The following is a 16,945-nucleotide window of genomic DNA, read 5'->3' on the forward strand; positions in this document are numbered from 1 at the left end:
TTCCACCAGACCGCCTTCCGTATTCAAGTTACAAAGAAAGTGTAAAACTCTTGCAGTTCAAAAAGCTTACGCTACGTCCTACGCCTTCCCTATTCAACTTATGGAAAAAGTGTAACTGACGCGACGCCAGTTTACACTTTCTTCGTAACTTGTAAGATGTGAAATAAGACGTGAACATTATTCAGAATATCATCTTTTGTGTTCCAAAGTCATACAGGTTTGGAATTGCATAAGTGAGTAAATGATGGCAGAATTTTTATTTTTGGTGAATTATTCCTTTTCATTCTGTGTATGACGTTTAATTAATTTGCATTTAACCATTATTTGAATTGTTATTAAATTTAAGTATATATTAAATCAGCATTATTTTGACCTGCTCTCTGGATATCATGTCAGCATCGGCCATTGAAAAACAATGTCAGTTGACCACACGTTTAAAAATAGATGCCGTTTGTGTTTCCATGAATAACCTTTAATAATCCATGGAACATTTCCATTGCACAAAAGTATATATATATTTATATATAGACATCTCAAATTTTATCCATTACAAAATTATTTGCAGAAATTCTTTAGTAAACAATATATTCTGTATGTAAAACCCATTATTTTATGCCTGACAAGGTTGCCTTTACAAGAACAACATTATTTTCCCAGAGCCAAATATAAGAAAAAAATAAATATGACGAAAGACAAGGAACAGACAAAAAAAAAAAAAAGGATCCTCATTCAATGTCACTTCTTTGAAACAGAGTTCTGTGAATGTCTAGTCAATGAACGTCTCTCTCCGTCAATATATAATGAGACATAGACAATTCAGTTCAGTACACACTTCAGTACACACAAACCAGACTCATAGATCACTAAGGGCTGAAGCGTGTGAGCAGATACTGCTGAAGAATGAGGAATCTGATGTCTCTGCTGCTCCTGCTGCTCTTCTGCTCTATTCAGCTGACTTCAAGTGGTGGGTAGCGATCTGACATTATTTACTAATAAAAGTTATTTGTGCTATTATAATGCAATTCTGTAAATGCATTTACTTTATGCTTATTAAGTTTAAAGGTGAAACCTTTTAAAAAATGTTCTTCAGTGGCATATGTAATAATACACATTGTATTCTTTCAGGTCCTATAGCACTTGAAGCACTACCAACATGCTGTTTCGAGTTCTCGGATAGCAAAATTCCTCTGAAACGAGTGGTGTCTTATTACAGAACCAGCAGCAGCTGTCCCACACAAGCTATTGTGTAAGTGTCCTCTCATTATTTCCAGAGCCAAACTGAATGATTCAATCTGATCAAATCTTTTACTTAAGTGTTGTTTTGATGTGTTTTGGCCTCAGGTTTCGGACTGTTATTGGAAGGGAAATCTGTGTACATCCAACAACGCCATGGGTGAAAGACCATATTGCTGAAGTGAACAAGAGAACCAGAACAACAACTACAGCAAAGACGCCGAGCACTACAGTCTAAATATATTGTTTGGTATTTAAATGGATAAAAATGTTCATACTTACTGTTCTATTATTTCTTTACAGAGATTATTTATAATGCTTTTTATTACTTTAGAATAAATTGTATTAATATTTATTTTGTTTAAATCATCTTACATTGTACACCAGCTGCATTAAAACCGTTTTCTCTATTTATACAAATGAGAAGTTGGATTGTAGTGTTTTGTGGACATTAAAATGACTTTTTAATAATAAAAGTGAATGTCAAAAGGTGTCTTCTGATGGTGGTCTTTCATAATAATACATAAATGTAATATTTATTTCTGAAGTCAGCTGCTTTTTTGAGAATCATTAAATGTATTAGGTATTTCAATGTAAGTTACAAGGAACTGCAAGGGAGAACCTGTTAGAATCAGTGATAAGAAAAGTAATTTTCAGTTACAATCAGCATGCTAAAATCACGCCCCCCCAGGGGTGAACCATTGAAATTTTACTTATGACGTGACTAAGCCTTGTTTACTGAAATCACGTGACTTTCACGCTCCATTGGTTCGAAACAAAAGATTCGCAAAGCTTCATGAAGCAGTGTTTTAAAATCACCCATCACTAAATATTGTTGAACAAAACCATTTTTTTGTTATTTTGGCACACAAAAATATTCTCATCACTTCATGAACTGTTTTAAACACATCTTTAACAAGTTTCCAGGCATCTGCAAGTGTTAAGTACCTTGCTATCAATGCAGGCTTCACTTGAACCAACAGATTTTGTTGAAAAACATCTTAATTTGTGTTCCGAAGATGAGCAACGGTCTTACGTGTGTGGAACGACATGAGGGTGAGTAATTAATGACAGAAATTTCATTTTTGGGTGAACTAACCCTTTAAGGTATACAAAGCACTAGAGCCAGCAGCAAAGAAAAGAGGTAACATGTATGCAAAACTCATTGATTTACACATACATTAATTATTATTGTAATAATAAGTTTAAGATGACCACAATGCAGCCCTGAATATCAGCGGAGACTATGACAACTAGACGAGCCCTAGAGACAAACTGCCTGTGAAGACCTCGTCGACACAACAGTCATCACCACAGATCCTCAGCAAAGACCACGAGAACCAGACAAGTCCTTTGCACAGACCCAATGGCCAGCTTCAATTCCCCTCCCACCAAATGTTAGCATGATATATCCCAATCTTCAAGCAGAAGGAGCTGAATGAAATACTCTGAATGATATCAATCCACAATCTTACTTGTGATGTAGCCTGGAATCATAACCATACCGTGTTTGTTCATTTGGCCAGAGGACTGGCCCCCCCCTAAATGAGCCAGGTTTTAATGTATATTGTAGTGTATTTGCTCATTGTTAACACATGTTTATATCAAAGTGTATTTGTTAATTTTATAATAAAAACCCTTCATCTTTTAAAATGGTTTCTGGGCCACATCTGGCCCGAGGACCATGACATCTCTCAGCCAGATCTGTCTTACAGTGGCTGGGCCAGACCTGGGCCACATTAAACAATATAAGTTTTCAGTGTGCCACCCAGAACTGGGCAATATTAATAAATAAGAGTCATTTTACAGGGTGTGGGCCACATCTGGGCCGGAGGATACTTTTTGTGTCCATTTTCAGTGTGTGGGCTAGTTTTGGGCCAGGGACCCAGCCAGAACTGAAGCAAGGATGAGGCCCTAAGGTGGGCCAGACAAATTATGCTATCTGGGATTGGAACAGTTTTTCATGGGTACTGAACATTTAACACCATTCCTCAAACCGTCCCAGCCAGTACAGCTATGTGGGGCCCAGATGGGTGTCACCTGGGCTGTCTAACTGGGGCCCAGCCGGTTTTGTCCACAGTTTCCATGTAGGCCCCACATGGGTTAGCCCAGATGAAATGAACACTGCTCAGTGTGCACACTACAGGCTGTTAAATGTAACACAGAAACATGCTGGAGTTAATGAGATAATTAGGTGATAACGAGAATCAGAATCACTGAAGGACAGAGGAACAACAAGAACTATGACTTCAGCCACAGCCTTAGATGAAATCAACTGAAGATAAAAGACATTAAATATCTCAAGATCTGATTAAACATCTCCACAAACAGCATTACCAGCTTCACTTATTACTAACCAGATTGAATTTATTTCTGACATACATCTACAAAAGTTGTTATTGAGAATTAACAGAGGTTTAGATGTTGATGATTTGTTGAAAATAAGTTTGGTTTGATGTCACCATGATCGAGGTCAGTGCTTACTTCAGTTAGGCAGTTTTACTCTTGACTAGCATTTCCCTGGTTGGTAGGTGTTTGTTATGGCAGAAAAACAAGAGACAATGTGGTCAGCAGCTAGATGATTAGAACATAATCATCCTTTAGTGGTTTAATTCACTGATCTAATGATTGAGCTTTTTATGAGCAAAATGTGGGTCTCTTCTAGAATTACAACAATAAGACCATTTTCATCAGAAAATTTGAAAAACACATTGTTCACTAAACACTTCAAACCTCCTGCAAGACTTACTTACACAAAGACATCAAGAATCAGCGTATGAATCTCAACAATGGTGACATGCTTCATGCCGCAATGCATTCTGGGTGCCATGGATGAGTTTTGTATGAGGCCTGTCACCATTGTTGAGATTCATACGCTGATTCTTGATGTCTGTGTGTGAATAAATCTTGCAGGTGTTTTAAAGTGTTTAATGTTATTCTAAAAAAAAGATCCTGCTCAAAGTTAACAACATATAAAGCTCAGTCACTACAACAGTGAATTTTTTTTCACCTTTCTTGCCATAACAAACAGCTAGAACAGCCAAAAAAAACACCAAAAAAGGTCAAGTCAAGCTGCCTAACTGAAGTAAGCACTGACCTCGATCATGGTGACATCAAACCAAACTTATTTTCAACAAATCATCAACATCTAAACCTCTGTTAATTCTCAATAACAACTTTTGTAGATGTATGTCAGAAATAAATTCAATCTGGTTAGTAATAAGTGAAGCTGGTAATGCTGTTTGTGGAGATGTTTAATCAGATCTTGAGATATTTAATGTCTTTTATCTTCAGTTGATTTCATCTAAGGCTGTCGCTGAAGTCATAGTTCTTGTTGTTCTTGTGTCCTTCAGTGATTCTGATTCTCGTTATCACCTAATTATCTCATTAACTCCAGCATGTTTCTGTGTTACATTTAACAGCCTGTAGTGTGCACACTGAGCAGTGTTCATTTCATCTGGGCTAACCCATGTGGGGCCTACATGGAAACTGTGAACAAAACCGGCTGGACCCCAGTTAGACAGCCCAGGTGACACCCATCTGGGCCCCACATAGCTGTACTGGCTGGGGTATTAGCATATTTTTTCTATTTAATTTGTTTGTCGTTGTTGTTGTTGTTGATAAAAACTTTTAAAGCCTTTTATATGATTGTCATATTTGACCCCATATGCAGCACAACTGCCCTCCCTGTTATATAAGAAACACTCTGCAAATGGTTGCCAGTATCTTGTACCAACTGTTAGGCATACGGGCATGTTATTGAAACTAATATATACAGAATAATGATAATAATCACATATAAAGCATGTACAATTACAAATCTTCAAAGACATATATAAAGATACATATCAAAAACAAGTCAGACAACATAAGATTTTAAAGAATATAAATATTTAGACTCACTAACATTAATATTTGCAATAAAGTACATTGGCCCAAACAATCCCATTGTTTTTATATTAGAAGTCTTCCTGATAGATCATTCATTTACTAGTTCAGAGATGTTTCACTCATCTGTCGGGCCTCCTGTTGTGTTTTATGTGTTGATGTTGTTTCATAACTGTCTTCAGATGCTGAAAACAAAATAATTTTCATTTAAATTTTAATTAGTTAGCAGAATTAGTGAGCATTTTATAAGATAAATAAAATTTAAAACCAAATACTCACTAGAAGCAGCACTGGGAGAATCATTGATTTAAATGGTACACCAGGATAAAATTCTGAAAAATCAAAAATGTTGAAAAAGTCACAAACAGGTTAAAAATGTATTTTCAATGTGTTTTGTTTTACACCTCATTACCCAAAGTGACGTCCAGTTTGTTGTCCAGACTGAGGTGTGTGGCAGAGCAGGTGTATTTGTGTTTGTCTGCACTGATCTCCAGACTCTTCCTCATCTGGTACGTCCCGTCACCATTGGGCAGCAGATCTCCTCCAGTGAACACATGATCAGATACAGGCTGTCCATCTCTGAACAGGGTCAGGTTAATGTGTCGAGGGTAAAATCCTGTTGCCAAACAACTCACACGAAACCCTCCAGAATCTGAGTTTGCTTTCTGAATGAGTCTGACTCACGGTTTCACTGTGGAAAAAAAAGAATCATGAATATGGGAATACAGTCATTTATATCATATGATACAATTTAACACTAGCTTTCTACAGGATAGCTAAAATTATGACAATTAAGAAATAATTTCCTGCAGCACTCTTTCTACAACATTTCTACAAAATTACAACATCAAATTTGTACATGTAATATTTAGTTTTAACTCCTGACCTTGATTAACATCTTGTGAAGGTTAAACACATGTTCACTCATTGAAGAAGAAACAAGTGAGATTTAATTTTTAAGCTCATTTTCAGACTCTATTTTGTCATGATCTTTTTGTATGCCTTTCCTTATATCTCTGACTCAAAAATCACACATACTAGATAAAATGTAATTGTTTTTCTGACAGTGCATATAAAGGCAGGAGAGAAAACAGTGGAAAAGTACCTCTCCTCTTCCCTTGAGTTCCTCTCTTTTTAAGGTAACTCCTGAGATTCGTTGTGCAGCGTGGGTAACAAATATTTACATGGCGCCATTTGAATATCTCCATAAGTAGTGTTGATGGTTTTTCTATGCCTTGATATGTTAATATGTCATCAATAAAACAGTTCTTCTGTAGTGGAGCCGTCAAAAGCATACTTAGTGGTCATTTGCCCAGGTTTGTCATTGTCCAACACTTCACACAGATCGAGAAGAATATCAGATGTCAAAACAGACTCCAGCATCTTGTTTCATGTCTTGCTGACTTCATGACTCCCAAGATCAGTGCTTTAAAAGTTTAGATCTGACTTTTTTTTTATTTCAGTTGTATTTTCTTTCCAAATAAACTTACCTTCTGTTTTGTTATAAAATGTTCCTGTTAGTTTTCCTGAAATAAAAGGATGCAAATATTTAATTATACTATCATTTATAAAATCAACCTCCTCATCTTCATTTGTAGTATTTCCTCTTGGAACGTAGCTGTTCGTCTTTGAATCATAATATCCAACTATAATGTCATCCAACATATATAGGACACTAAGTGTAGGAAATGGTGTCTCTACTTTAATGTAAGTTACGAGAAACTGAAAGGAGTGAGAACCTGTGAGAGAAGGTAACACACAAAGACATTTTCATTTGTATTCATACTGTACAGAGGAATCTGAGAAACAGTCAGTATATTGAGATCCTACACAAAGCTGAACCAATAATAACATTTTGTAAATGTTTAAAATAAATATGTGTACAAATTAAATTACACAACACCTGAATTCACCTGCTTTTAAGGCAAATCCTATGAAATCCTACCTGTAAAAACAGCTGTTGGAAATGACAAGACACAGAAGAAAACTAATAATTTCATGTCTTTCTCTACAGACATTTTCAGTATGTATTAGGTAACAAGGTTTGGAACAAGTTAAATAAGTTCTTCTTGGAACCAACTCAGTTAACATAAAAGTTACGTCAGGTTTTTTTAAAAGTTACATACTGTTTCACTTTTGAAGCATAGCAATGTACAAATGGTAGCAATCGCAATTTTATTTAAATCTCAGACGTATTCTTTTAGCACATCTCAATAATGATCGGTTTTGCTCAGTTTTATTCGGTTACAAGATCTCTATGACGGTTGTTTTCGCTGGGTTACGAGGTCTCAACAACAATCAGTTTAATTCGGTTACAAGGTTTCAATAACTGTTGGTTTTGCTGTGTTATGAGATCTCAATGACGGTTGGTTTCATTTGGTCATGAGATCTCAATGACGGTTGTTGTTTTTTTTGTGTTATGAGATCTCAGTGACAGTCAGTTTAATTTGGTTACGATGTCTCAGTGATGGTTGGTTTTGTTGGGATATGAGATCTCAGTGATGGTCAGTTTTATTTGTTGTGAGATCTCAGTGATGGTTGGTTTTGTTGGGTTACGAGGTCTCAATGACGGTCAGTTTAACTCGGTTACAAGATCTCAATGAATGTCGGTTTTGCTGGGTTCTGAGATCTCAATACAGTATGTTTTGTCCTTTTACGAGATTTTAATGACAGTTGGTTTTTTTCTATTATGAGATTTCATTGACGGAAGTGAGATTTGGTTACAAGATCTCAATGACGGTCGGTTTTATTCGGTTACGAGATCTCAATGACTGTCAGTATTATGGGTAACAGTTGGTTACGAGATCTCAATACGGTATGTTTTGTCCTTTTACCAGATTTTAATGACAGTTGGTTCTTTTCCATTACAAGATCTCAATGACAGTCGGATTTATTTGGTTACAAGATCTTAATGTTTTTATTGGTCGGTTTTATTGGTTTACGACATCTCAGTGACGGTCTGTTTTGCTGGGTTACGTGATTTCAATGACGGTCAGTTTTGTTCCATTACAAGATTTCGTAGAGATCATGTTACTCAGTTACGGAATCTCAATGACAGACAGTTTCATTCATTTACGAGATCTCAGTGACTGTCGGTTTTGCACAGTTATGAGATCTCAATGACGGTTGGTTTTATTTGGTCATGAGATCTCAATGACGGTTGGTTTTGCTGTGTTACGAGGTCTCAGTGACTGTCAGTATTGCGGGTAACGGTTGGTTACGAGATCTCTATACAGTATGTTTTGTCCTTTTACGAGATTTTAATGACAGTTGTTTTTTTTCTATTATGAGATTTCAATGATGGTCGGTTTTATTATGTTACAAGATCTCAATGATGGTCGGTTTTACTGGGTTACGAGATCTCATTGACAGTCGGTTTTATTTGGTCACGAGATCTCAATATCAGTCGGTTTTGCTGGGTTACGGGATTTTAATGACGGACGGTTTTGTTCCTTTACGAGGTTTCGTAGAAGTCGTGTTATTCGGTTACAAGATCTCAATGACGGTTGGTTTTTCTACGTTACGAGATCTCAGTGATGGTTGGTTTTGCTGGGTTACGAGATTTCAATGATGGTCAGTTTTGTTTGGTTACAGGATCTTAGTGACACTTTTTTTGTTGGGTTATGAGGTCTCAATGACTGTCAGTATTGCGGGTAACGGTTGGTTATGAGATCTCTATACAGTATGTTTTGTCCTTTTACAAGATTTTAATGCCAGTTGGGTTTTTTTCTATTACGAGATTTCAATGACGGTCGGTTTTATTCTGTTACAAAATCTCAATGATGGTTGGTTTTGCTCAGTTATGAGATCTCAATATCGGTCAGTTTTATTCGGTTACAAGATCTCAATGACTGTCAGTATTGCGGGTAACAGTCGGTTACGAGATCGCAATACAGTATTTTTTGTCCTTTTACCAGATTTTAATGACAGTTGGTTCTTTTCCATTACGAGATTTCAATGACGGTCAGTTTTATTGGGTTACGAGATCTCAATGACAGTTGGTTTTACTGGGTTACGAGATCTCAGTGGCGGTCTGTTTTGCTGGGTTATGAGATCTCAGTGATAGTCGGTTTTATTTGGTTATGAGATCTCAATGACGGTTGGTTTTCTTGGGTTACGAGAGCTCAATGATGGTCGGTTTAAATCGGTTACGATGTCTCAGTGATGGTTGGTTTTGCTGGGTTATGAGATCTCAATAACGGTCGGTTTTATTCAGTTACAAGATCTCAATGATGGACGGTTTTATTTGGTCATGAGATCTCAATGACGGTTGGTTTTGCTGGGTTATGAGATCTCAATAATGGTCGGTTTTATTCAGTTACAAGATCTCAATGATGGACGGTTTTATTTGGTCATGAGATCTCAATGACAGTTGGTTTTGCTGGGTCACGAGATCTCAATATCGGTCTGTTTTATTTGGTTACGATGATCTCAATGACTGTCAGTATTATGGGTAACGGTCGGTTACGAGATCTCAATACAGTATGTTTTGTCCTTTTCGAGATTTTAATGACAGTTGTTTTTTTTACATTACGAGATTTCAATGACGGTCAGTTTTATTTGGTTACAAGATCTCAATGACGGTCGGTTTTACTGGGTTACGAGATCTCATTGATGGTCGGTTTTATTTGGTCAGAGATCTCAATGACAGTTGGTTTTGCTGGGTTACGAGATCTCAATATCAGTCGGTTTTATTCGGTTACAAGATCTCAATGACTGTCAGTATTGCGGGTAACGGTCGGTTATGAGATCGCAATACAGTATTTTTTATCTCTTTACCAGATTTTAATGACAGTTAGTTCTTTTCCATTACGAGATCTCAATGATGGTCGGTTTTATTAAATTACAAGATCTCAGTGATGGTCTGTTTTGCTGAGTTATGAGATTTTAATGACGGTTGGTTTTGCTCCTTTACGCGGTTTCATAGGGGTCGTGTTATTCATTATTTGGTCATGAGATCTCAGTGACGGTTGGTTTTGCTGGGTTACGAGATTTCAATGATGGTCAGTTTTGTTCGGTTACAGGATCTCAGTGACACTTGGTTTTGTTGGGTTATGAGGTCTCAATGACTGTCGGCATTGCGGGTAACGGTTGGTTACAAGATCTCAATACAGTAAGTTCTGTCCTTTTACGAGATTTTAATGACAGTTGGGTTTTTTTCTATTACGAGATTTCAACGACCGTCGGTTTTATTCTGTTACAAAATCTCAATGACGGTTGGTTTTACTGGGTTATGAGATCTCATTGATGGTCTGTTTTATTTGGTCACAAGATCTCAATGACGGTTGGTTTTGCTGTGTTACGAGATCTTAATGACTGTCAGCATTGCGGGTAACGGTCGGTTACGAGATCGCAATACAGTATTTTTTGTCCTTTTACCAGATTTTAATGACAGTTGGTTCTTTTCCATTACGAGATTTCAATGACGGTCGGTTTTATTCGGTTACAAGATCTCAAAGACGGTCAGTTTTATTGGGTTACGAGATCTCAATGACAGTTGGTTTTACTGGGTTACAAGATCTCAGTGATGGTCTGTTTTGCTGGGTTACAAGATCTCAATGACGGTCAGTTTTATTGGGTTACGAGATCTCAATGACAGTTGGTTTCATTGGGTTACAAGAGCTCAATGACAGTTGGTTTTATTCGGTTACGAGATATCAATGACGGTTGGTTTTATTTGGTCATGAGATCTCAATGATGTTTGGTTTTGCTGGGTCACGAGATCTCAATATCGGTCTGTTTTATTTGGTTACGAGATCTCAATGACTGTCAGTATTATGGGTAACGGTCGGTTACGAGATCTCAATACAGTATGTTTTGTCCTTTTACGAGATTTTAATGACAGTTGTTTTTTTTACATTACGTTTTATTTTGTTTCAAGATCTCAATGACGGTCGGTTTTATTTGGTTACAAGATCTCAATGACGGTCGGTTTTATTTGGTTATGAGATCTCAATGACGGTTGGTTTTTCTATGTTACGAGATCTCAGTGACGGTTGGTTTTGCTGGGTTATGAGATTTCAATGATGGTCAGTTTTGTTCGGTTACAGGTTCTCAGTGACAGTTGGTTTTGTTGGGTTATGAGGTCTCAATGACTATCAGTATTGCGGGTATCGGTTGGTTACGAGATCTCTATACAATATGTTTTGTCCTTTTATGAGATTTTAATGACAGTTGGGGTTTTTTCTATTATGAGATTTCAATGACGGTCGGTTTTATTTGGTTACAAGATCTTAATGACGGTCGGTTTTACTGGGTTATAAGATCTCATTGACGGTCAGTTTTATTTGGTCACGAGATCTCAGTGACGGTTGGTTTTGCTCGGTTACGAGATCTCAATATTGGTCGGTTTTGCTCGGTTACAAGATCTCAATGACTGTCAGTATTGCGGGTAACGGTCGGTTACGAGATCGCAATACAGTTTTTTTTGTTCTTTTACCAGATTTTAATGACAGTTGGTTCTTTTCCATTACGAAATTTCAATGACGGTCAGTTCTATTTGGTTATGAGATCTCAATGACGGTCGGTTTTATTGAGTTACGAGATCTCAATGACAGTTGGTTTTACTGGGTTACGAGATCTCAGTGACGGTCTGTTTTGCTGGGTTACGAGATCTCAGTGATGGTTGGTTTTATTTGGTTATGAGATCTCAATGACGGTTGGTTTTGCTGGGTTACGAGATCTCAATATCGGTCTGTTTATTCGGTTACGAGATCTCAAAGACAGTCAGTATTGCGGGTAACGGTTGGTTACGAGATCTCAATTCATTATGTTTTGTCCTTTTACCAGATTTTAATGACAGTTGTTTTTTTCTTCCATTATGAGATTTCAATGACGGTTGGTTTTATTCGGTTACAAGATCTCAATGACGGTCAGTTTTATTCGGTCACGAGATCTCAACGACTGTCAGTATTGCGGGTAACGGTCGGTTACAAGATCTCAATAGAGTATGTTTTGTCTTTTTACGAGATTTTAATGACAGTTGTTTTTTTTCTATTGCGAGATTCAATGAAGGTCGGTTTTGCTGGGTCACGAGATCTCAATATCAGTTGGATTTATTCGGTTACAAGATCTCAATGACTGTCAGTATTGCGGGTAACGGTCGGTTACAAGATTGCAATACAGTATTTTTTGTCCTTTTACCAGATTTTAATGACAGTTGGTTCTTTTCCATTATGAGATCTCAATGACGGTCTGTTTTGCTGGGTTACGAAATTTTAATGACGGTCGGTTTTGTTCCTTTACGAGATTTCGTAGAGGTCGTGTTATTCGGTTACGAGATCTCAATGACGGTCGGTTTCATTCGGTTACGAAATTTTTATTTGATCATGAGCTCTCAATGACGGTTGGTTTTGCTGTGTTACGAGATCTCAGCGACGGTTGGTTTTGTTGGGTTACAAGATTTCAATGACGAGATTTTAATGACAGTTGTTTTTTTTTCTGTTTTTTTTTCTGTTTTCGAAGCAGTGAATCATTTTGCAAAGCAATTGGTTAAATTGTTTCAAAGCTTTGAAAAGCTTTGTTTCTCCCATCACAAGTGTAATGTATTTAACAAAAAAAATCCAACATGTGGAAGTGCTATCAACAATTCACCCTTTGCTGGGAGTTGAATTGACAGGCGATCTGACCAATCATAATGCTCAATGTGCCGTTTTGTCTAATAAATTCATCAAACTGTAGAGTTAGTTGGTGGATTTGTAACTGAGACCGACTAGTGGGAACTGGTAAAGGTAAACTTGCACTAGAGACTACGGTCTTTGGTGTTCTTGTTAGTGAGGCTGCCTCCCATGCCAGTGACCGCTTGGAGCAGTTCAGACTGCACAGGTTACAAAGATACATTTAAAACATGGTGTTTTGAAATCTTTCTGTGGTTAGAAATATTTTGTAACAGTTTATAAGCTTCCTAAAATAGAGACAATAGCAACAATAGTAACAATATACAAAGTTTAAAAGTTTGGGGTCAGTCATTTTTTTCATTCTTTTTTGAAAGCAAAATTAATCATTTTATTCAGTAAGGACGTGTTAAATTGATTACAACTGTTTCCAACACTGATAATAAATCAGCATATTAGAATGATTTCTGAAGGATCGTGTGACACTGAAGTTTGGAGTAATGGCTGATTAAAATTCAACTTTGTATCACAGAAATAAATAATATTTTAAAGTATATTAAAATAGAAAAGGATTATTTTTAGTTGTAATAATATTTCACAATATTACTGTTTTTCTGTATTTTTGATCAAATAAATGCAGGCTTAATGAGCATATGAGACTTCTTTCAAAAACATTAAAAATAGCATTGAAAAAAAGTGCTTCCATGTAAGTTGTAAGAACGAAATAAAGTATTATTTCATTTGTGATGTGAAACTAACTAACTACCTGCATGGTATGTGATGTAATGTAGGGATTATTTTTGCCCCAGGGTTACACCCCTTATTTTCTGGGGTTTATTTTAACCCTTTATTCAGTACAGTTTATGGCGACTGTACTGGGGCATTGGCCAGTATGTGAGGTGTTGTGTGGACTATTTTACACCAGGGTGACACCCTTTATGCAGTACAGCTTATTGCGACTGTACTGGGGCGTTAGGACCCACTCAGGCCACAGGTTGATCAGACTCACTGGCCTTTCTAACACCACTTCCCACAGCTACCCAGTCTACCAGGAGATCTCTCATCCAGATATAGACTGGGCTCAACCCTGCTTAGCTTCAGTGGGTGTGCAGGTAAAAGCTTCAGGTTGAACGCTGCAAGGCTGTGCAAGTGTTTTTTCAACCAGACCCTCTTACATAGAAATATAAATCTCAACAATGGTGACATGCTTCATGCCGCTATACACTGTATAACAGACTATTATTAAGTTGAATTAATAGTTGAAATTAACTGCATTACATCCATGATCAAAAAAAAAAAAAAAAAAAAAAAAAACCACTGTGTAAGATTAGACCATTAGATGCTTTTACTAGCTAAGTAAAATGACAAGAAAAATGGGGTAAGAAAAATAATTTTGTTTCTGTTTGGGACAGAAACAAGAAACACACTGCAAAAAAAAATGCCTTTGTTACTTAGATTTTTTTGTCTTGTTTCCAGTCCAAATATCTAAAAATTCTTAAGTCAAGAAGCATTTTCTAGACAAGTAAAAATTATTGTATTGTTTTCAGAAGAAATAAGTCGAAATTAAGTCATTTTAATTCACCTCTCCACTTCTCCACTCATGGTTTTTGTTTTCAGTCTTCTACCTGATTTTTAATACAGTGTGATCTCATGTTGCAGTAAAACAGGGTTCATAATTTAAAGGTATTAATAGGAAAACACTTTTATTTTCAAATCACATCAGTGATTCGGGCTATTTCACAATGATCTAGTGATGGATAAAGCACTGGTTCATGAAGCTTCTAAACCTAAATACATATTATACAGACACTTAATATTTATGATTAGTTATTTGCATTTGATAGATTATACTTTCAGTAAAATGTTTTCAATGGATTTGTAAAAGCTGTTTTTATGCATGTTTGGCATGAGTTTTTGTTGCATTTACACTGTTTTGACCAGCAGGGGTCACTAGCGTGTGGTGTTTTGAACACTTTGAAACAATGAATCATTTTGCGAAGCAACCTGGTTCAAAGCTTTATTTTTCCCATCACTACAATGATCATTAAATCATCATCTGATTTTGTTTGACAAAGAGAAAAAAAGCATATTATAAGAGTTAAGAGCCCAACTAATGGAAACACCAATCACCATTATGGTGACTTCAAATGAAACAAACATTAGCATTAAACTTCTGTTAATGAATGATAGGAATAAAGTCAATCTGGTTAGTAATATGTGAAGCTGTAATGCTGTTTGTGGAGTTGTTTAATCCTCCTTTGCTGAGATCTGAAGAGATTTAATGTCTTCTTTTATCTTCAGTTGATTTCATTTAAGGCTGTGGCTGAAGTCAGTTCTTGTTCTTGTGTTTCTGTTTGACTCTTTTTTTTTCTGTTCTCTTTCCTTCAGTGATTCTGCTTGTTAACAGGCTTGTTAATGCTGAGATGAGTTTATAAATAATATATAAAGATTTTACTGCTCAGATAAGGTCCAGTTTTTTTTGCTCTTGGCTGTGGCATTGCTGTGGCCTGCTTATGGCTCAGATCTGGCAAACAGGAGCGGTCCGCCCATTCACACACCACATGTGGCTCAGATCATCATTGATAATAATTAATATGATTAATAATGATAATGATTAAACACTTCAGTGCCCTTCCAAAGGCACCATTTTAGGTAGTCTATATAAAGGGATGGATTGTGTGTGAGAGAGAGAGTCTGGTGGTCACTCCAATACTACAATGTTAATGCCTATTTTAATACTCCTTATAACAATAAATAAAAATGTTTAAGGTACAGTATGATGAATTAACTCCGCGAAGAACATGACGGTACTGTAGACAAACCCACCATTGCGATGTTCATCACGGTGCCAAATAATATCCATATGTCCATAAAAATATATTTTGAATTTGATGTGAGTAGGTAAAAACAATAGCCGGTAATGAGTGTGGTATAACCATACTTATTAGCTAATCAGAAAAATGAAAATTGCATGTAGGTCTAAAATGAGATGAATTAAGTAAATATGAAAATTGTAATAGCAAATAGGTTTAAACAAAAATAAGATCTATCTTATTCAATAGTTCATAATAAAATCCAAAGTACTGTATATAATAGATGAAGATTCCCAGATAGCAACCAATGATCGAAACAATGTTAAATCAATGTTAATTTGTCAACGTTAACCACTTTGAATCAACATCACTTTTGCACCCGCAATTAATGTTGAAAACATGTTGAAATTTCAACAAAAAATCAATGGTAATGGCATGGAATCAATGTTACTATGTGAAGTTGGTTCAACGTCATGCTTGCACTCTCAGAAAATGAAACACAACTACAACTGACTTAAAGCCACACAGCCTGAAATCAACTGAAGATAAAAGAAGACAATAAATCTCTCAAGATCTCAGTAGAAGTTCTTTTTGAGAATTAACAGAGGTTTAGATGTTGATGTTTTATTGAAAATGTTTGGTCACCATTTTGGTGGTCAGTGTTTCCTTTAGTTGGGCAGTTTGACTGGGTGAGGCTTTTTTTTTGGTTTTTATAACAGTGTTAACCAAAACACATAATTTGTTGCAAAGAAACCAGAATCAATGACAATCAGGTGATATAGTTTTCATCATCATAAAGCAAAATCATTTACTATTTGTACTCCTAACCAAAAGTATTTATTTGCTTTTAATAGGTTAAATTCACCAACAATACTTTCTTGCTACAGATCAGCCATTCTGAATCTTGACTTTTAAAGTGCAAATTTTTTTTAAGAGTTTTAGACACACAGACATCAAGAATCAGCATATAAATCTCAATAATGGTGACATGCTTCATGCCGCAATGCATGCTGGGAGTCATGAGTTGTATACTATGGTGGCTCCCAGCATGAAGGATGTCACCATTGTTGAGATTCATATGCTGATTCTTGATGTCTGTGTGTGTCAAGATATTTTTTTTCTCCCATAATGTTTTTTAAAACAAAATTCATAATGTGATCTGTGGAAAGTATTATTGTAATAATATTGTATTATTAATAAGCTACTCTGTTTTATGAGGCAGAAAACTATATCACTCATTCATTTTGTTTCTGTTTCTTTTTTTTTTTTTGCAACAAATTAGGTGTTTTGGTAAACACAGACCATGAAAAGCCAAGCGTCAAACTGCCCAACTAAAGGAAACACTGACCACCAAAATGGTGACCAAACATTTTCAATAAAACATCAACATCTAAACCT

General features: G+C 36.1%; 1 protein-coding gene and 1 pseudogene across 1 annotated transcript; one reads left to right on the forward strand and one right to left on the reverse strand.

Annotated features, from left to right (window-relative positions):
* The first annotated feature begins 404 nt into the window (after positions 1–404).
* Positions 405–1,710, forward strand: LOC127507250 (monocyte chemotactic protein 1B). The gene is made up of 3 exons (XM_051884227.1): positions 405–964; positions 1,126–1,246; positions 1,342–1,710. Exons 1-3 carry the CDS (start codon positions 901–903, stop codon positions 1,469–1,471), a joined length of 315 nt encoding a protein of 104 aa, XP_051740187.1. The 5' UTR covers positions 405–900; the 3' UTR covers positions 1,472–1,710.
* A 3,672-nt stretch (positions 1,711–5,382) lies between these two features.
* LOC127507727 (hereditary hemochromatosis protein homolog) lies at positions 5,383–13,798 on the reverse strand (annotated as a pseudogene).
* Between the last annotated feature and the right edge of the window lie 3,147 nt (positions 13,799–16,945).

Source organism: Ctenopharyngodon idella, chromosome 24 (genome assembly GCF_019924925.1).
Source record: "Ctenopharyngodon idella isolate HZGC_01 chromosome 24, HZGC01, whole genome shotgun sequence".
Lineage (NCBI taxonomy): Eukaryota > Metazoa > Chordata > Actinopteri > Cypriniformes > Xenocyprididae > Ctenopharyngodon > Ctenopharyngodon idella.

What these genes read in the sequence shown, in the direction of transcription:
- LOC127507250 (XM_051884227.1), top strand. Translation starts at nt 901, where the DNA reads ATGAGGAATCTGATGTCTCTGCTGCTCCTGCTGCTCTTCTGCTCTATT. An exon ending in TATTCAGCTGACTTCAAGTG is followed by an intron (nt 965 to 1,125) that starts GTGGGTAGCGAT and finishes GTATTCTTTCAG; the next exon opens with GTCCTATAGCACTTGAAGCA. An exon ending in TGTCCCACACAAGCTATTGT is followed by an intron (nt 1,247 to 1,341) that starts GTAAGTGTCCTC and finishes TTTTGGCCTCAG; the next exon opens with GTTTCGGACTGTTATTGGAA.